At 44.9% G+C, this 21,806-nt stretch overlaps 1 protein-coding gene across 1 annotated transcript in view; it reads right to left on the reverse strand.

Annotated features, from left to right (window-relative positions):
• The window catches only part of GRIN2B (glutamate ionotropic receptor NMDA type subunit 2B), a 421,692-nt gene that overhangs the window by 53,864 nt on the left and 346,022 nt on the right, over positions 1–21,806 (reverse strand). Inside the window, exons 7-11 of the mRNA XM_027035607.2 lie at positions 10,906–11,108; positions 9,962–10,133; positions 9,590–9,743; positions 6,088–6,213; positions 3,326–3,555 (exon numbers count right to left, since the gene is read on the reverse strand). Coding sequence (XP_026891408.1) covers positions 3,326–3,555; positions 6,088–6,213; positions 9,590–9,743; positions 9,962–10,133; positions 10,906–11,108 — 885 coding nt within the window. The remainder of the gene's footprint in view (positions 1–3,325; positions 3,556–6,087; positions 6,214–9,589; positions 9,744–9,961; positions 10,134–10,905; positions 11,109–21,806) is intronic.

Raw genomic sequence — 21,806 nt, forward strand, 5'->3', positions numbered from 1 at the left:
AGGCCCAAGACTCTGTTTTCTAAAGGTGTTGGGAAGGAAAACTAATACCAATTTTGGGATTATAAGCGCACTTTCAGAAAACCCTCTTTCTGATTTGTATTAGCATTCCTGACACTGATACGCGTTATATGTCATTAGTTACTTAAATGTTTTCTATAATTATGTAAATTATGTCACAATTTCTGGCAGGATGCTTACACTTTACTATTTTGTCATTTGCAAAGTTCTGAAATGTATCTGATAACCATTTTCACGTATTTTCAAATTACACAGTTGTGAAAGGGTTCTTGCTCTCTTGTTGTTTTACCTTTGCCTATAATGCTTAGTCCGGTGTTCGGCGCGAGAGCCTCTTACATAAATATATCCCATCTCCCCCTCTCCTCACGGACTTTTTTAAAATAAGGATAACCAAGTTATTGCCACTGCCCTTATGGAAGTCATGGTCAAATGGGGGAGATACAGTTAGGTAAAGGCCTATAGATTATTACATGATAATGTGGAAGACAGGTGTTATTAATAAAGGTATGGATGACTGCCACGTCAGTGGAGAGTATGACTCACCAGCCAGATGACCCAAGGAAAGCTCTACAAATGAAGTGACCTCTAATCTGGGTCTGGAAATTCCAGTAGGAGTTTAGCGAGTGAAGTCAAGAGAAGAACATCCCAGGAAGACGCACACACAGAGGCATGGCTGGCAAAGATAAGAGGTCTAGGAGGCCTAGCGGGTAGGCCGCAAGACACTAAGCACTGGCTGACGAGACTGAAGAGCTGGAATACACTGGAATCATATGTAAAGGCCCTGAGGATAACAGTCCGTATTCTATAAGCAAGGGAGCCACTGACGTTCTTTAAGCAAAGAACTGATGGAATCCAACTTTTCAGAACATAACCAACGTGGTGTGGAGGACAGACAGGTGCACAACCTCTTTGGTTTAAGCAGCCTAGAACGAGATGTTCTTTCAAAACCACCGAAGGGAAAACCGTCTCCTTGCACCTTAATTAGGCTTAATTCACATAGAAAATCGTATGGTTGCTGCCAGGTGGCTCGTGAATGTATGGGAAAGATAAAGATAGTGCCCTAAGCAATTCTCAGAGATACTTGAAGAAAACCAAATGATAAATGTCGTGGATCCCTCACTTAGTAGCCCAGAGCTCCAAGAGGGACTGTGGTCCACGTACCTCTGCCATACTACTGACTGCATGGCAATATGGTCCCACCATATTCCGTGTGGGGACATGATCGACCAAGCCTCCGCAGAGCCTGATGAGAAGACACGGTCGGCCACACCCCTGGCAAATCCACATGTGAGGACACGGTCCACCATGCTGCTGCCACATCCGTGTTTTAGGACGGGCACAGTCCACCTCATCTATGCTACATTCAAGCGAGGAGCCCTGAGGAACTAGCTGTTGTTAGCCCTACTGCTGCCCCTGTCACAGAAACAGGCACAAAAATTAGTGTAACAGGGGGTGAAGGGAGGTATGTAATTCAACTCTTCTGAGTCAGGATCATAATGATGAAAGATGTGGACAAAGGACCAAAGAGAAATGTTTAAAATGAACTAAGTAATAAATTCATGAATATATGAATACATGAATAATAAATCATGTGTTAGAAGAGCGAAGTAAATAAAAACTTAAAAACAAGGAAGAAGAACTACAAAAGAGGTATTATTTTTTAAAATGAAGAAAATAAAGGGGGTGCCTGGGTGGCTCAGTCGGTTAAGCATCCGACTTTGGCTCAGGTCATGATCTCGCAGCTGGTGAGTTCAAGCCCCGTATCGGGCTCTGTGCTGACCAAGCTCAGAGCCCGAAGCCTGCTTCGGAATCTGTGACTCCCTCTCTCTTTGCCCCTCCCCTGCTCAGGCTCTGTCTCCTCTGTCTCTCAAAAAATAAATTAATGTTAAATTTTTTTTTAAATGAAGAAAACAAAGGGAGACAAGTCAGAGAAAGAGCTAATATGAAAAGGTAAACACAGGGAATGAGCCTCATATGTACATATATATATATATATTTTTTTTCATTCCCTTTCTCACATGCTTTTGAGTGTTCTCGGTGAGCAGAGGTGAGTAGATGGAGAAATCAGAGCCTATGCCCTTCCTTTTAACTCTTTTCAAACCATTTGCCAAGTGTTTAAAATTTTATTTTGGGGAAACCTGCCCTATGTTAGAAATCATTGACTCTCTGACCTATCTGTTCCAAACACAGATCTGTCTATATCTTGTAGTTTCATCCTGGGGAAAGGGGTGGGAAATCACATTCTCTAAATCTTTTTTTTTTAAGTTTATCCTATTTATTTTGAGAGAGAAAGGGGGGAGGCAGAGAGAGAGGAAGAGAGAGAATCCCAAGCAGGCTCTGCAGGGTCAGTGCAGAGCCTGACACGGGGCCCGATCTCCCGAACTGTGAGGTCACGACCTGAGCTGAGATCAAGAGTCACACGCTCGACCGACTGAGCCACCTGGGTGCCCTTCACATTTTCTAACTCTTGAGGAAACACAGGGTGGGAAATCTGTTGTGGGTGAGTCTCCGGAATGATGCAGGGGCATCCCCGAGTCTTACTGGCCATTCCGTGGAGATAGCTCCTATCCCTAGTCTTGGACTCTCCCAGCTATCATGGCCTCAGGGGACAGATGGCCCACAGAAACCGTGAAGCTTCAGGCAGACCTGGAGAGTACCGTGTATAGGACAGGTTTGGCACATCCTCCTCCAGGAAAGATGCAAACCAGCAGAGACTCTCGTTCCTTTCTCGACTGCACAGCCCGGCAGGGGGCCTGCCATGGGTATGGGAGCCACCTATTCACCGGCACCACTCGGGGCAATGGTCGAGTTAAACAGCAGTTCCTTCTCTTCAGGAACAGTGCGTACCACCCTCCTGCTTAGCCCTGGGAACACACGGGTGTGCAGATGAACAAACGGAGAGCCCACTGGGCGGAAAATGAAGGCCACAATGGGCCAGCGCCCTCAGCGTGGGTGCCGGGGGCGACCCTCTAATAACACACCGAACAGGCAGCCCTGTGCTGACGGGCCACCCAAGCACATCCGGCAGGAGGTACCATATACTCAGAAAGCCGCGACCACACCAAGCTGCTTATTTGCAGCCCAGGGTGTGTTTTTGCCAACCTTTCACAAATCAGAAGGCGAATGTGAAGTACTATTATTTCAGTAGGGACCCTGATTTCTGCTCCCATATCCCCACGTAAGGAAACACAAGAAAGAACTGCCCCGATTCCAAAGGTGGAGAAAATTAACAGGTATGTGAGGACTTTCGAGTATGGCTCAGAATAGGACTGAGGGCAAGATGGGCAGTTTCAAAGGGTTCTCTTACCTTTTTGTCACTCAGGCCAGAAACCTGGTCCACATACTCCTCTTGGATCATGAAGGCAGCTAAGTTGGCAGTGTAGCTGGCCAGGAAGATGACGGCAAAGAAGGCCCACACCGACACCATGATCTTGGAGGTGGTCCCCTTTGGGTTCTGCACGGGGACGGAGTTGTTAAACACCAGACCCCAGAGTAACCAAATAGCTTTGCCGATGGTAAAAGATGGGCCGCCTGGCTCTGTCATGACGAAAAGACAAGGGCAGAACGTCAAGACAGAATCACTGATTCTATATACACCTACAAATACACAGAGCTGATAAGTTCCTGCTCAGAGCAGGAAATCCCCCAACTAAGATACAGACACTTTTAAGTTGACAGCTTGTGCCTCTCTTCTCCCGGGACCCTCAGGAAGGCAGAAGAGGGTTCTTTAGAAGAAAATCCAGGCGTCTGGGGTGTGCGTGAGATCCTCTTCCAACTAATGTTCGTGATTCAGCCCGGGCACCGGCTTCCTGCCCCCGTGTATATGAGACCCTCAAGATCACATCAAAACTGAGTAATAACAAAGGCAACTACCCCACTACTGTCACACTTGTGTCCTTATTACCGTTGTTCCTCAAATTTATATTTGTACCAATCAAGAAAGGATTTCAACTTTAAAAAAAAGGTCCACAAGAACTGTGTGGACTCTTCTACCACGGTCACGGACCTTCTAGAATTTTATTCACACTGATGCTAGATGACTTTGAATGTCCTTTATTCTAATTCTTCTTTCACTTCTAGCGCTTCGCAGTAAATGTTTCAAAGATAACCTTGACCCCAGTCCAATGCCAACACATCCCAATTGTTTCCTATCATGGTAGCTTCTGTGTAAGAGAGTATCAGGGAGCCCAGGGAGGAAGTCACAGACACCTGGCTTTTGCCACACTATCTGAGGGCAGAAAAGTAGACTGTCTTTGACCTCTTCCCCCCCAACCTTTACGCACACCGTGCCAGGGCTTCTGCCCATAGATTTATTGTGGCCTCCCTGCTTTCAGGGCTTGACGATGGCAAAATCTCGCCATGATGTAGCCCCTCCACTGCAGAAATGAACATCTGCCTGCACAGTTTCACAACACATTAGCACACGTCTTATGATGCTATCTGTGATCCTGATAGCATCTGCTCTGACAACTAAATCAGTGACTACACATGTCAAGCCCAGTGTCTAACTGTGCACACACATCTGTGCATGTGGACCTTATTTCATGGAGCAGATGTGTAACTAAAAAGTTGTTCATAAATCAAAGTGTTGTACATTGCAAAATGCCCCAAGGAGACTTGATATTTAAAGTGATCCCGTGTTGAGTTCCTTCGCGAAGACAAGCGTCCTTTGGTAAAAGAAGTAATCATAAGCCCTTGCTTTGAATTTTGTGGCTAGATTTTTCGCCTCTTTGATTTCTTCAAGGTGAAGGGACAGCATCCACTAACCTCAGTTCTGGGCACTGTCAACATATGTACGTCCTTGTGTGTTTCTCAGAGGTTTCACTTGTTACTAATGCCCCTCGGGATGGGGAGTAGGTTCTGGTTCTGGAAGACCCTTGGGAACAGGCACAAAGTCCCCTGACTGGACCCTATTGTGGAGACATTCAGACCTCCGCTCCAGAATGCACGAGCCAAATAAGAAGGAGGGTCTGCACCCAGAAATACCTCAGGGTAGGAGTGGTTTACCGCCTGGACTGTGAAGTCAACAGACTGCCGCCTAGCACCCCAACCCCAAAGATTCTTATTAAATTGCTGTGGGGTGGGTGGTTATTCTATTATGCAACCAAGGTGGAAAACCACTATTTTGAAATATAGTAGTGGTCCAAGATCCACACTGGACTTAGGGAATCAGAATATTAGAAAATCAGGTCCAAGCACCTTTGTGTTTTAAGTGCCCCACTGATGATTCTTTGTGTGGTGCAGGTTAAAAAAAAATCTTTTCTCTTGGAGGCATAATTTCAGAATAAAGCTCACATTCTGGAAGGGAGAAGACTCTGAAAAAAGTGTACTATATCCTAATTCTGGGGTTTTCAGAAAGTTTTAGAGGATGTATTCACAAGGGTCCCACGGCCCCCTTCAGAAATCTAGTAAATGTTTTGTGAGGTCTCATAAATGCCTCACACACATGGGCAGCCCTCATATCTCTTGACCCACTAAGCCAGAAAATTGGACTGCCCCCGACAGTAGCTAGGGGTCAGAATTGCTATCCGTTGGCCATTTTATTTCAAACACCCAATGTCTGTACCCCCTGGAAGAGGGATCCGAGTCAGGGTCACATGCTTTGGAGATCTTGTACCTCGGTGGTGGAGAACTCTTTCAGCCACAGCTACCCTGCATGTACCCTGGGGCAGTCTAAAGTTTTTATTCTTAATATACGGGTATATCTGCCTTGTTAGTCCATCTGTTCAGACAGACTGCTCACCGCCTAAGGTTATCAAAATAGTTTCCTCTGACATGTTTATGCCATGCGGATCTCCTGCTAGCTTTCCTCTCGTTTACCCCCGGGGTGGAACTGGGCTTGCTGGATGAGGCTTCTGCCAGCGAGGGGACATACCGATTCAGACTAACCTCTTAATTGGGGTATTTCTAATGAGTTGCCAAGCTGTTGACATAGAAGGCTGAGGGTTCATTTTCGGAAACGGATGAGTTAGGGAAGGGGCAGACACCACATGAGGCGTACAGAGGCCCGGAAGTGACAACGAGAAAAAAACAGAACGCAGAAACACCAACGGCTGCAGCTGTCCTTACCTCTGCCATCAGCGAGGCACCTGTTATAACCCACAGGGCTGAAGTACTCGAAGACAAAGACAGCCACGGCTGAGACGATGAGCAGCATCACGAACATCATAACCCATACGTCAGCACTGAATGGCTCTGGGGAAGGAAAGAAAAAATCAGTGCTCAGAATTAAAACAGAGCAAAAACAGATTCTGACTTATTTGCATATCCATTTGCTCAGGCAACACGTGTTTTGTGAGGGGACAACAAACCACAGTTGTGTTGTGTCCCTTCAGAGAGCCAGGGCCTGGGCGGGGGAGAGGTGAGAGGCTATGTCTGGGTGTCTCCATTGCCCTGTTTCTTTTCTTCCAGAGCAGGAGAGCTTCTTGCCTCTGAACTTTTTGAGATAGTTTCTGCCATGGCCAGGAAATGCACAACTACAAGAATAACTAGATCTGGAGTAAATGAATCATACGGGTGTGGTTCATGGTTTATGTTCTCACCTATATGGCTGGCCACACCACATGACGGAGACCTGGACAAGCTTTCACCAATGCTTGCGTTGCAAATTCATTCTCAACAGGCACGGTCACTACTTCTGGCCTAACTTGGTTCAGTAATAATTACATCCAACGAACAACTCTTTTGCCCCCTTGCCTCACCTCCTCTAATCTTCCCAGCCTATATTTACTTTTCAACCCTCTTTATTGTGGTGGATTTTATTAAACATCGTTAGGGTATGAGAATAGAAGTCAACGTCCCCCCCAAAAAAAAAAATCCATCCACGTTGACAATCCGTGACTGTCACGGTGGGGATGCAGCAGGTGACAAGGAAACTTGTTTCAGGTGTAATTAACAAAACAACTACAAGCTATTCCCTAACAGTGAGTGAAAGGGGTTGATAGGATAGGACCAGGTAGAACAGCAAGAGAGTGCTTTCTTTAATTTCTTTAATCATTCTTGCTGAATCCCTCCCAGCTGATCCAAACCTCTCTGGCTTAGACGCGTCTAGAAATTGAACACCATATTCCAAGAGCCACCTCACCGAAGGCCTACAAAAAGGGACAATTGCTATTCTTTCCCATGATATGATGTTCCCTCAATTGTGTCTCAAAATAGTTCTGGCCTTTTTAGCTGTCACATCACATTGTAAACTCATAACTAAGTGAATTAACATACTGTTTTTTCCATTTCCCAAATCATTAATAAAGATGAAGTTGAAAAAAGGGAAAAACTGGCTAGAAATTAGAAAATATCCTCTTACTTGAAATCTCTGCTTTACTTTTGGACTTTTGAAGGGAATTATACAAACCCGGTCACTTAACAATTTAAAAAGGACCTCGATAAGGCACACATCCACTGTGAAATGTAAAACCTTTCAGTGGCAGCCAGAGATGTGAGGGTAACAGGTTTAATTCAAAGCCTCTATATGGTGGAGTACGGAAGGCCCCTCCCCTCGGCTCTCATGGACTGCAGTCCTATCCAGATTAAAGGCATCCTCTCTGAGCTTCCTTCTCCCCCACTGAGGCAAGGGCAAGTTTCTGTGTACAAAATACAACAAGCATTTGTATTGGTCTTTACAATTTAGAAGGTACTTTCACCGTATAGTTTATACAATCCTTATAATGGCCCTTTCATTATGGTATCACCATTTCTATTTTACAGAATGGCAGGGCCAGGTTATAACCTGAGGTACTCTGGGGCAAAGTGTATCTCTGCCCACCACACTGGTTCCTGATTTAGGAGTTGCACTCTGAAATGGCTCCATGACTATTGGAACACAGGCTCTGAAGGCAGCCACCTCTGGGCTTTAATCCTGGATTTGCCAGCTAGGAACTGACAGATTGTTGGAAAATTGCTTAAGAGATCTAAGATTCAGTTTCCCAAGACATAAAATGTGTATAATAATGGTATCAAGGAGATAATATACCAAAAGGATGTACAGTATTGCTTGGAAAACCACATAATAGGTGTTCAATAAATGTTGGCTTCTTTTGCCCTTGTAATTAATTGCTTCTCCTCCGAACACACACACACACACACACACACACACACACACACACACACACACCCTGCTTGGCACTACTGTGTCATTTTAGGGCTTTGCTGATATATCACTGGCTCTTCCAGTTCAGAAGCTGAGGTTAATGCTATATTGTGGTTAGAATTAGAATGCACTTTTGTCTGTGTCTCTTAATGTTCCAATTATCCTTGCAAAGTAAAAAAGCAAATAAAATACATAAAGCTGCTATGAGGATTAATGCATATAGTGTGTGCTATCTAATAGTATTTCACATGAAATTGGCAGGTCCAGAATTTGCTCTACTCTAAGAAGGCTAGCTGAGAAACTCGGGTAATTTATGGAAAAATTCTATGGAACCTATAACTCTATTTTATAGTGCATTAATTAAAAACTTCCCCTTTCCCCCACTGCCTGCCAGATAGAGCTTAAAGAAGTATCAGTCAAGGTCTATTCCAATATCCTCATGAAAAAAAAAAAGTTGAAGTCCTTCAGAGAGTTTGTGACTCGTCCAAGGGCTTACAGCTTGTTTATGTCCAAGCCAGGCCTCCTGCCTCTTAGCCCAATGTCCTGTTTTCAAGGTGACATTTTATTTTCCAACCCTTTGCTCTCACGGCCTCTGCAAAAAATATGGGGTATGAGCTCACAAAGGACCTCATCTAATTGAAATCTTGGCCTTATCTCACCAGGTCTTATATCACATCTAAGGCTTTGACACATAAGCGATGCTGGAGAGCAGCGAAGTACAGAACGACATGAGGAAGGGCGGGGTAAAATGGGAGCGAGCATCAGATCAGCTGTATCTCTCAAAGCTCTGAAAAATGTATGCGAAAAAAAAAAGCCTCTTTTGGTAGCACTGACTTCAATCTTTGAAGATAATTAAAAAGGCATTTCAATGATATCTAGAATTAGAAATTATTTTTTTTTAGATTTTTTTAATGTTTTATTTAATTTTGAGAGAGAGAAAGACACACAGAGTGTGAGCCAGGGAGGGGCAGAAAGACAGAATCTAAAGCAGGCTTCTGGCTCTGAGCTGTCAGCACAGAGCCAGATGTGGGGCTCGAACTCACAAACTGTGAGATCATGACCTGAGCCGAAGTTGGACGTCCCTAGAATTCGAAAGCATTAAAGCAGGAAGAAGTACCCTCTGAGATCAGCTAGTTGAAATGCCTTCTTCTACAGACGAGGAAACTGAGTCCCAGGATGGAGCACATTTGCTCAGGGTCAAGTGTGGAGTAAGTTGCAGGAATGAGACCAGAGTAGGAACCCTGATTACTAGCCTAAGGCTGTTTTCTTCCAGGGTCCTACGCTGTCCTATCAATTGTTTTTGGGTATTCTTCAGTTTTTATATTTGAGAATAATCAATATTTAAGTCCCCCAAATTAAATGGGCTCCTAGAAACCACCTCCTGACTGAAAGAGCCTGGCCATGTGCTCGCTCCTTCACTTAATCCTCATACCAAGTATCTGTCCTTACGTCCATGTCCTTCACACCAGTGAGCATATCACTTACCTAAGAAGGCAGAAGGTGAGACAGTCCCATTGCTGCGTGACACCATGACACTGATGCCGGTCTCTATGAAGGGCACAGAGAAGTCGACCACCTCGGATCGCTCCTCATTGATGGTGAGTGATCCCACGGCCATATAGGCCCTCTTCATAACCACCTGGGAGAAAGGCACAGTGCTTCAGGTAGGGCACTCAGGAAGGCCAGGGGCCACCGCAAGGAAAATACAGCCAGGCAGTGGTTTCCTTAGTATAGTGGGAACAGGAGAGCCTGTTCACGGTTTTGTATTTTCTAAAATTTATAAATGAGCCTCTTTTTGTATTAACATGAAACAAAACCCATGAAAAATGGAAACGGCCCTTACTTTCTGACACTCACCTCTCCAATCATACCATTCCAGGTTCCATTGATTTTCTTCCCATGCTTGCCATTGGTAACCAGGTAAAGATCATAGGTGAACTTCACAGATTTGGAAATTTTCTTAAGGATGTCAATACAGAACCCCTTGCAACACTTTTTGATGTAACCTGGCTCCTCATCTGTTTTGTTCCTAACCGGTTGAAGAAACAAACGAACAAACAAACAAACAGACAAACAAAACAAGGCTTTATACAAGAGGCAGCTGTTATCCTTTACCATTCAAACTCCAACCCCAAAGCAGGGCCTCCCTTTCACAGCTCAGCACAATGTGTATCAGACCCGAGTGAGGAAATCGATAGACGACAGAACTGCAATTCTTTCATTAGCTCATCATGGTGAACGTTTCCTCACAGTTTTTAGTGCTCCTTTGAAGTACAATGTACATTAGGAAAGCGTGCATATCCTAAGGGTTCAGTTGGGAAAATCTGTAGACGTTCAACCTGCCCATTTGACCAGCACCAAATCCAGGTACAGAAAAGTTACCCTCTTCTCTCTTCCAGGCACTTCCCACTCTCACCAGAGAGAATCATTATCCTGACTTCTAACAGGATAAATTAGTTTTACCCATTTCCAAAAATGTTCCTAAATCTCAAAACTCCGGGGCGCATGATGGCACAAACACCAATGCAAATTTACATCTCCTAAATTTCAGGTCCTGGTTGTTGAGATGGGGCAAGGCCAAAGATACGTTAGCAGAGGTAGCAGTTCCCCAGGTCATGATCTGGACAGACCCAGGCATCACACCACAGGTCTGCTAGTAATTCCACGGCTCAGTAGTAACTGACAATTGAACATGGTGCCCAATTCATTCTATGCCTCAAGTCCCAGCCCAGGCAGGTGCTGACAGCTGTATGAAATCAGACTATCCCATGCCACCCGGAGCACTGGGGAAGGGGCCATACTCAGAGACTATGCGTTTTTGGCAGGGGACTGTGTTCCTCATGCAGGTTCCACTCAGAGGGTCCACACTTTCCACAATGACAAAGGGGGCCTCCTCCAGGGTTACAATGCTCAGATGGTCATCCTCCTGTTCTTCTGTCTCAGGACACATTCGGGGCCACACGTAGTACTTCATCTGCAGGGACTTGTCTTTCCACTTCCCCACCTGCACACGGGTAAACAAAAGACTCAGAAACCACTGGCAGAGACCTAAGCAACCTCTCCTTAGCATCACCCAGGAGGCTGTTAAACAAATAGAAACAGACACAGGCATTGTATGTAACAGAGAGGAAATTCTTTTTAACCTATATGCCTAAAACGAGACTACCATGTCCATACCTAAGAAAGGTAATATATTCATTTGCTCACTCACTTACCAAACATTAGAAGAGGATCTACTATGTGCTGGGCATCCTTCTCAATAAACCCTGTGGCTCAAAGAAGCATGATTCTGCCCTTTGTCAAGCTCACATTGAATGAAGGAGTCAGTAATGTAAACAAATGTTTACAGTGATAGATGGTAAGTGCTCAAACTGAAGCCTGTATCAAGGGCTGGGAAGATGCCAGAGTTTCCTGACTTGTGCGGCTGGCGCTTTTTTCTACTTAACTGTAACAAGGAGCATGATAGTGAGAGCAGCAAATAGCTCCAGAAAGGTCAACAGAATGACTGGAGCAAATGAGCCAGAAGGATGTGTTTTGGCTTGTAACAGAGGTCCAGTGGGAAGCCATGTGGAGAACTGGGTAGATCTGAACTGGAATAAAATGATAAGTCAGGATTAAAGAACACAGCTCCGCTGGGGAAGGAAGTGTGGTTGGGCTGGTGGCGAACGCCATGGGTCAGTGCAGATATGCACCTGCTGGGTTGGGTGGGGGCACCAGGATCAATCATACAGGTCTTCCTGTGTGCACAGGCTCTGTACCCCTACTTCAGGGCGCACCATTCAAACATACTCCGGCGTGAGAGGTGGGTGCCCCCTGGAATCATTCACAGGGTGGCCCTGCTACCAATCATCAGGAGAAATGTGTGGGTTCCATTATCTTTTAGAAGAGCCGTTCATTCCTGTTTTTATAATAGAATCTGCATGACTTTGTTGGTGGGTGCCTGTTCTCACTCTGCCCTTGAGTTTCCTGAAGAGGGAACACCTTTTCATCTTCTACAACCAGACATCCTCAATTACCACAGGAATTATGGACTGTAAGCTCCTGCATTTTCCCAATCTATAATTTCCTCCATGCAGCAATGCAAATTAGTAGCATAAGTGAGGCATCAGGACTACAAGACTACTTAATCATTAACTACATAAATCAACAAGGAGCAACAAATGGGCAGTACTTCATGAATTTTCAAGCAAACGGGCTTAGATTTTCATATTCCTACAAAACCAAAATTCCTTTGTTTCTGCCTTTGTCTGCCTAGGTGTCTACCTAGTACCTCCCTAGGGGTGGTTTGTTATCTCCCTCCAACCTGTGTAGCAGGGGCTGCTTACTTTCATGCCCGTATTAGGCTTGCACAGCCACTGCCCCGGTTTTACTGCATCACTACAACAACGGACAGTGGTTTGGTGTCCTGGGTCAACCTGTTGGGCATTAGCCTTGGCGCTAGTTTTCTTCCAAGTGCGTAAACCATATTTCGCTTTTGCATTAGAGTTATGCACTGGACCTAGAGTTGGCTTTCCTTTATGTATGTAGTCTTCTCCGTAGTGAAGGTCCCATTTTGGTGCAAGTCTGTTTTTCTTCATATTGCTAAGAGTACTTATTTCTAAAGCAGAAATATCCAAATAGCTTCTCAGCCACGTGGGGATATGGATGTCTTCAGCTAGTGGTTACAGGGGTGGCGGGACTCGGGGGCAGGGAGAACCCATCGTGGAAGCCCATGATGTTGGGTCACCTCCAAGTCCAAGTAGCCCTACGTATTGCAGTGGCCAAACTGGGATCGTTTTCTGTGTTCAACGATGGGGAAAAGTTGGGAACCTCTAATGTACCTATTTTTATTTATTTTGTCACTCTTACCATCTTCTCCCAATAGTCTCTGTCAAGTTTTTTCTTTTGAATCCACATTTATTCTCTTCTATCTTTACTACTTATTTGCCTAGTCCCATGGTGCAGCAGCCCATTCTGGGATTACTGCAGGCCACTGCAAACTTCACGCAGGGAACCCCCTAGAGTGCACTGTGGACACTGCTCCCAGATGATTCTTCCTAAAACATCACTATTCAAGAATTGGAATATTCATCCCTGTTCAAGATTTTCAACAGCCTCTCACTGCCCTTGGGATGTGTCCAAACTTCTCACCCAGATGGTCAAGGTGTGTGTGCTGAGCCTAATGTATCTTGACAGAGTTCACTATTTTGAAACATGAACCCTTTGTTCATATTGGAAAAGGAAGTTATTGATATTGACAGCCAAAACAGATTAATCAGGTAGAGGTTTTAACAAGTAAGCTGTGTGTTGTTGACTAAGAGACTTATTCTATTTGTAAAACAAAAATGTTGCAGGCGTAGCATTCTGGCAAAGTTTCAGGACATCCCTGTGGACGGCATGCAATATAATATAGATTATTGTATACTTTGATAGATTTAAAAGGAGTTTAAAATCTATACCCAAAAAGGAAAAGAAAATATTGTTTAATGAATCAAGGTCATCACGGAAAGAGGTCTTTAGTGACACTTCAGGAGATTCTGTACTTGCAAGTGGCCTGAACAGTGCTTCATAAAACCAAACAGAAGTAATGCTTACAAAACTGCAAACAACACAAAGCTAAATGGGATAGAAGATATACCGCATTGCAGAATCAAGGTTGGAAGTGATATGAATTAATTGGAATGGACTAAACCAAATGGGATGAGATTTAATAGTATTTATACATAAAGTCTAGCATTTAGATTTTTTAAAAAGCAACTGCACAGTATTTAAAAGGCCATATTTCAATTAACAGCAGTCTATAAAAGCTATTGCACTAACAAATGGGGCATTTATGGCTTTACAGAATCCAGCACACGTGGTGAGGAAAGGGCACAGACAATCCCACTCGGCACTGTGTTCATCATGCCACAGCTGGAAAATTAGATTCTGCTTCTATAATTCTATGACCAAATGATCATATTTACTAGATCATTCTCACCTATCCAATAATAATCTACACATGGAGTCCCCTCTAGCACACCTTTTCCCAACTTCCTGAAAAAGCTAGCCGGGTCATTCCTTGCTTCACATTAGTTAAATTCAACCAGAAGCAATTGCATGCCAATTTTGTGCCAGGGACGGGGCTGTGTGTTACAGATAACAGCACCAGGTGGCGTTTAGCAAGGCCTTAGTATATGGTAGGCACTGAACATTCCAGTAATCTCATTGATCATCACAGCAAGCCTGTGAGAAACTGAGCCGTCTTGCTCCTGAGTTTGGGCTGTTCCCTCTGCACTGCACTGCTTCTCTGTCAATGAAAGGATAAAACATGACTCCTGTCCTCTGAGGACAGTCTAGTGGGGGAAAGACACTCTCTATTGACAATAATACCAAATTTTTTAGGCTTTGGTAATTACCCTAATAAAAGGTATAAATCAAGTACTCTGGGATTCAGAATAGAAGTAATTACTTCTGAAAGGGTTGGGGTGATGGGAAAAAAGCTTGATGAAGACACGTCTCTTTGAGCGGGGCATTGAAATGTGACAGTGCATTTGGTGAAGAGTACTTGATCCACTGAGGCAATAGGAAGAACAAAGGATCAAGTCCTACAGTTGCTCAAAAGAAAGATCAACGATAGTCCTTCACAGCTGAAAGGGTTGATGGGGTGGGGCGGGGGGGGGGGTGGAGAATGGTCTAGCTCAGTTCTCCTCCTCTTTTAGAGACCTGCTCATTCCAGCCGGACAGTCTCTATTCTGCAGACAGCCAACTGGATAACACTCGTCTCTCCCTAACTCCTTGTTCAATGGCCTCACACTGGTAGCTTGAAATTGGCTTCAAATGGCATCCACAAAGTTGGCAAACACAGTAATTCAAGGCTTCCTCTGCCCACCCCCACCCCCCCGTTGTTAAATATTTACCAGCTCACAAATGGCCAGAGTAACCAAATCATTCATTATGTCATGCTATTTACTGCCTTGGGGACTAACTTTTCAGGTGTCTTGTCTCCTACACTAAATTCTGAATGTAACCCTAAGTATTTTTGTGACCACGGACAAATGTTTAAAATTCTGAGTCTCAGTTCCCATATCGGCAGAATAAGGGAATGATTTCTAAGGTGCCTTGCATAAAATCTCATGATCCTAGGATCTTTTTAGGATGAAGTTCTCTACCATACTTCCATCTGATCAGAAGCCAGTGAAAAAGTATACTACATGGTTATTTTCTGAAGCGAGGGAAGGATCTAATTTATTTATACAAAAAGATTAGCTTGTCTTAAAGTCCTGACTCTTTTGTATTGTTTCTTTAAGGATGACTGCAGTGAAGAATAAAAGTTAACAAATTCCTTGAGGGCTGAAAGAGAAATAATTTTAGGAAAAAAATATCCCTCTGCTATAAATACCAGATTCAAAATGCTGTGCAGTGCCCATGTTAAAGAACACGTTTAGTAACCTCGAATTAGCTACCCCTAGGCAAAAGAGAGCAGGGCAGTTAGAAACAAGTGAACTAAAATTAAGTAAAATAGGAATTGTTTGTGTAGAAAAACAAGGTATGTTTCAATAATTGTTTTAAGGGGGAGGAAGTATGCTGGAGATGTAGATAGGAGAGCTTGTCAAGAGTGAGAAAGAATTGGGGTGCCTGGGTGGCTCAGTCGGGTAAACATCTAACTTCGGCGCAGGTCATGATCTCGCAGTTCACGAGTTCAAGCCCGACGCAGGACTCTGTGCTGACAGCTCAGAGCCTGGAGCCTGCTTCGAACTCTGTGTGTGTGTGTGTGTGTGTGTGTGTCTGCCCCTACCCCACTCGTGCTCTGTCTGTCTCTCTCAAAAATAAATAAAAACATTAAAAAAATTTATAAAAAAAAAGAGTGAGAAAGAATAGCAGATAGAAGCCTGAGACACCAAAAGGGAAGATTCTGAATGCCTTCCTAGAATACCTGAACTGGTGTGAGTTTGTAATACCGGAAATGCAGAGAGTCGTAGGAAATGAGGTCAACAGGAGGTACTTCAGGGAAGATACAGTGAGAAACACTGAATGAAGAATTTACAGCTGAGATTAAAGCATGATCAGAAAAAGAAAAACGAAAAACCTTGAGGAAATAATGAAGAAAACATCTATAAAGTGCTCTGAATTCCTCAGAGATAAGCACTAAACAAACATCATTACCGTGAGCACGTTTAACAACATCTGTCTATAAAAAATGCCATTCTCCGCCATGCTAACATTTAAAAAGAGCTCTTGAGGACTGAAGTCATCTTTCTCAAGAGAAAGTCTCTGATTAGTTTTCTCAGAAAAAATGGAGTCATTTTTAGGGGTTCTGGTTTGGCACTCTTGGTACAAGCTGAACACCTGTTCAGCTGGGAATCTCTCCTCAAAAGGACGTTTACCTCACAAACCTACGGAATATTATTCCTTAAGCCCTTGCTCATGAAAATTCTAGGGAACCAATCTATGCTGATTTTAGACTTCAAAGTCTTCCTTCTGCTAACAGATTTCCTCCATTACCACCAGTGAAACTGGCACTAATTTGCACCCTGACAAGGCCACGCATGAAAAAAAGACCACGGGGACCATGCTCCCACTGAAGCCCCTGCCTTCATCCCTCTGGTGAAGGTGTCATCACGGAGAAGGGAGAGGGGCCTGGGCAGGGCATGGCGGCCGTGAGAGCTGCTGCAGTCCTTGCCCACACAGCAAAGGACATCCATCTCCCTGGGCTGCCTCTCTCAGCTGCACAGAAAGTCATTTCTTAAGATCCTGGAACAAAAGCACTTATTAAAACCTCTTTAGGTGTCAAAGGTTACTTTTCGAAAATGGAAGTGTTTTTGTTTCTTGTTGGAGATGGCATCTGGCTCGAACACGAAACGCTGCTTATTTTACGCCTTCCACTGCCTTTAAAAATGCAAAATGTAAAACTACGTGATCTCCCGGAGCAAGCGAAAGGAACGGGCACGGCGTCTGCCAGGCAGCCGGAACATGCCTCCTATTCTGTCCCCAAGCGGTGGTCCATCAGGCACTGGCCCCTGGCCGTGTGCTGGTGTTGATGCTGCCCGCCCCGGGCAGGCCCGAGACTCCTAACAGAGCAAAACTCTGAGGATGGGAAGGCACTCCCAGCTCTCCTCCCCCAAAGCCACCCGTCTTGGCTCTGAGGACTTTTAAAGGTTGAGTGTCTGAGAGTACTTCATTTTGTCCAATCTTAATGTTTCCGTACCTGCCCCTCTTACCCTTACCCCCATCATTTGTAACCAAGTGGATATTCTGGTGTATGGCCACTCATTCTCTATATTCATACAAAGTACATATACCTATGTATGAAAAAACGGGATAAGCAAGGGTAGACATGTGTGTGTTTGCTAAAATTGTATCACGATATACACAGGTCTCTGCAGCTTGCTTTTCTCGCTTAAGTATATATACATCGTGGACTGACTTCCAATTCAGTAGATAGTAGATCTAACTCCTTTTGTTTATTTAAAATGTATTAATTTGAAAGAGGGAGAGAGAGAAAGACAGCACCTGTGTGTGCCTGAGTGGGGAAGGGGCAGAGAGAGCGGCAGAGAGAATCCCAAGCATGGTCCTTGCGGCCAGCCTAGAGCCCTACATGGGGCCTGATCCTATGAACTGTGAGATCATGACGTGAGCTGAAACCAAGAGTCCGATGCTCAACTGACTGAGCCACCCAGGAACCCCAAATCTAACTCCTTTTAACAGCTGCATAGTAGTCCGTAACAATGGACATGGCTCAGTTTATTTAGTCATACCCCTATCGATGCATATTCAGGATATTTCCCCAAAAATTTTAACCAAGACATATGATACAGATCTTGATATTTCCAAAGCATTAATTCCCAGGGATGAAAAAAAAAAAACAGAATAAGAGGATATTTATGTTTTTAAGTGTTCTGGATGTTGCCAGAATACTGTACCAAAGGTATGTAGTGACTAAACTTCTTGTCAGCAACACACTCGAGGGCTCCTTGCTCACGCTGTCACCAGCGCTAGGTTTTTATCACTATTAACGTCTGCCACTCTAAGGGGTGAAAAACAGTATCTAATTGCTTACATTTCCATCTCCCTGGTTCGCAGTGAGCGAGAGCACTGTGGCACATCTGTGAGCATTTAGATTTTCCTCTTTTACCCTCTAGTCTTATCCTTCACCCATTTTCCGTTGAGCTGTTTGTCTCTCTTATCTATTTGTAGGGAGCTCCTGGTGTAGCAGGATAGTAATCCTTTACCTGTCAGATAGGCTTGAAATGTTGTTCTCCCTCTGAGATCTGTCTTCTGTTTTTGCTATATTTTTTTATGCACAGAACTTTACCGTTACCTTTCTTTCTTTTGTAGTATAATGTGTGTGTGTGTGTGTGTGTGTGTGTGTGTGTGTGTGTGTGTGTGTTTTAGAGAGAGAATGTTTGGTTTTACCTAAGGAAAAAAGATCTACCCCACTCTCAAAGTGTTACTTGTTCATCCCCTTTTTTTTTTTTGATTAAAAAAAGATGTTTATTTATTTTTGAGAGAGACAGAGAGTGCACATGGGGGAGGGGCAGAGAGAGAGGGACAGGGGATCCAAAGCAGGCGTTGCTCTGATAGCAGAGAGCCTGATGCGGGGCTTGAACTCATGAACCGTGAGATCACGACCTGCGAGGAAGTCAGATGCTTCACCCACTGAGCCACCCAGGCGCCCCACTTGTTCCTCCTTTTGCACGGAGCTTGTCCTATACTGTGTGTGCAGACACAGTCCTCCCTCTGTCGGTCTTTCCATGTCTCTCCAATGCTTTGCATCCTTCTCAGGCCTCATCGTTTCCACAATGCTGTCTCCGGTCACCCTTGCTCAGAGAAAAAGCTCCATTTGATCTTCTGCAATAATTTTGTGGGTCAACCACTCCCTTCTGCTGTTACGTTAGAACGCTAAGCTATAGTCTGACATACAGATCCCTGTCTGTGAATGTGTCTTGAAGCATTCTAGGGCAGAGACTATATTATTTTACTTCTTTTTGTCCCTTAGACTGGCTTGAACAAGTGTGCTCTTAGTAAATCACTGAGTGATGGCGCTAGAGGAAAAAATACATCGATACCCTCTGAAGGCTCCGCTAGGTATAATTCCAGTGTTCTTCCACAAGAAGGCCTTACGAGGTAAAGGCTGCCGCACTTACTGCTTCTCTTCAGCCATCCTGATTACAGAGTTGCCCTGGACGGACTCAGTTCCGGGTGGACTGCTGTAAGGGTAATGGCGAAATCTGCTGCACTGAGCATCTAACGAGGCCACTGGCACAGCTTGATACCCCTTCTCCTAATCATTTGCATACTCAGTGATGTCTAGGTTTAGAAACCCAGCATTTGAAACGTGCATTACAAAGTAATTTCCATATCCAAATTGGATCCATGGCTGCCTTGGCCTGTTACTGCTTCGGCACTTAGTAAGCTGGGGACCGGCAGCCCGGGACACACGGGCCAAAGGGAGGGCCGTCCAGCCATTCTTGCCTGGCACCTGTGTGGGTCTCCCAGGGAGACTGAGACATCGGTTGCCATCCCAGCCTCAGCTGCTTTCCCTGTCTGACGCCTGCCTCTCCAAGAGAGCCGGGGGCTCCCTGGGGACTGTGCATACCCACTGCTGCTGCCAGCCATCCCCCCGTGAGTGATCCTGGTTCTCCACAACTCTTGCTCTGCAGAGTGAAGGGATGGGAAAGTGGCGAGCTAGAGCAGGAGCTGGGGCCGGAAATGGAAGCTGCAGATTCAGAGAAATAGTTATGGTCATTTCAGATAACTCCACCAACAGATGTGATGAGAAGACTGGCCTAGCAACAGAGAGAGAGAGAGAGAGAGAGAGAGAGAGAGAGAGAGAGAGAGAGAGAGAGAATGAAGCCAGTGATAGATACATGAATGAAGCTGGTGATAATATTAGAGTAATTGTAGCTGTTATGGGCTGGACGCATGGAGGCACCGCTTCCTTTGTCACTAATTCCCCCAATGGTGGATGTTGTACCTGTAGCGGACAAACAACAGCCTCACTGAGGGTCCAGGGTTTTATCCCCGATAGCTTTGACTCTACAAGTCCATGTTTCTTTCACTCTGCCATGCTGCCAAGAGAATATTCCTGACCTCTTCTTCATTGCTCGCTTTACTGAGATCTGAGAGAGAGGAGTGTGCTTCAGCCCTCCAGCGCCCCCACCCTCACCTCTGCTTCCCAGCAGTGATGGTTGCATGCAAAGGCTTTGTGGCAAGTGGCAGCTGAGGTCTGTGGTGTGGGCCTGACAGGCAGGACGCTGGCAGGTGCCAGGAGGAGGCGTGGTGCTGACAAGCTGTGTGACTTTTGGTGAGTTATTTCATCTCTCTGTGCCTGGCACATCTTAGCTCTACGCGAGTATCTGCTATTTTCCCTCCTCCTTCTCCTCCCTCCTCATTATGACTATTACTCCTACGAGTGAAACATGGGTACAACTCTTCAATGTGCCTAACTTCCTCCCAGAAACAGGTGTTTTTTTTTTTTTTTTTTTTTTTTTTTTGCTTGCAAGTGGCAAGGGAGAAATACTGAACAAACTCCAACTTCTCAAACTTTAACTCAATTCGATAAAAAAAAAAGTGTCAGGGTAAACTCCACGCAATTCTTTTGGCTTTCTGCACCACTTTCATGTGAAGAAAAGTAGAAATCACAAGGATAAAAGATGCTATGATTCTTCCAGATTGACCAAGGGCCTTGAACCCAAAGAGTCCCATTGAGCCAGGTGCTCCCTCTTTATAAACCCTGACCTGGGATGAGAGGAATATTTTAGAAAGGGCATTAATTCTTTCAGGTCAGAACATTTTGTTCATAGTTTGCCACACAGACTCAAACAGACTTAAAGGTTCAGGGTGTTGTCCTGAAGTATCAGAAAGGGTTTGAGATCTCCTAAGCGTTAACTCCCCATCCTTGAACACCAACCTCAGAGCCCCATTCTGGAACCCAGGAGGGCTCAGTCACCAATAGCTGAGCTCTACCATCGCCTCTGAATTCCCTTTTGCCAAAAAAGGCCCGTCCTCTGAAACACCAACACTGAGCCCCGAAGCACCCTCTAGGACATGTGGGAGCCAATAAGGGATATGCATTAAACAGCATCAACACTAGTCCCACCTCCCTGAGTCAACTTCCTCCTACATCACAGGGCTCTTGATGGGTGTGCAACACCCCCAAGGCTTTGGCTTGCTCCAGAACACGGCTCAGCAGGGATGCTGGGTGGTGGATGTGGGTGGACTCCAAGGGTGCTGCTGCTTTAATCTGCTTTCGGGGTCTGGGCCACAGGCTTCAGTCATGAACACTGCTTCTCAGCAGCTTAGCTTCTCATTACTCTCCACCTTTATCCTCCACTGACAAGCTGTGAGGGTAGAGCAGACGTGCATGTCGTCTGACCACACTGGATTTGAGCACTGGCTTCACAAGTATTTGTTTATATATGTGTGGATGCATGGATGCATGAATGTATATATGTATTCATTCATCATTCATTCATTCATTTCACTACTTCGTTTCATTTTACCATATTAGTTAAGCACATAGGCTTTGAAGTCAGAAAGGCCTAATTTGAGTCCTGGCTTTGCCTGTATGTGACTTGGGACAAGTTGCCTAACCCCCCTTTTTTTAATATTTATTTTTGACAGAGCGAGAGCGAGAGCGAGAGCGAGAGAGAGAGTGCATGCAAGCAGGGAGGGGCAGAGAGAGAAGGAGACAGGGGATCTGAAGCAGGCTCCATACCGACAGCAGAGAGCCCAATGTGGG

This window comes from Acinonyx jubatus, chromosome B4 (assembly GCF_027475565.1).
Source record: "Acinonyx jubatus isolate Ajub_Pintada_27869175 chromosome B4, VMU_Ajub_asm_v1.0, whole genome shotgun sequence".
NCBI classification, from domain to species: Eukaryota; Metazoa; Chordata; class Mammalia; order Carnivora; family Felidae; genus Acinonyx; species Acinonyx jubatus.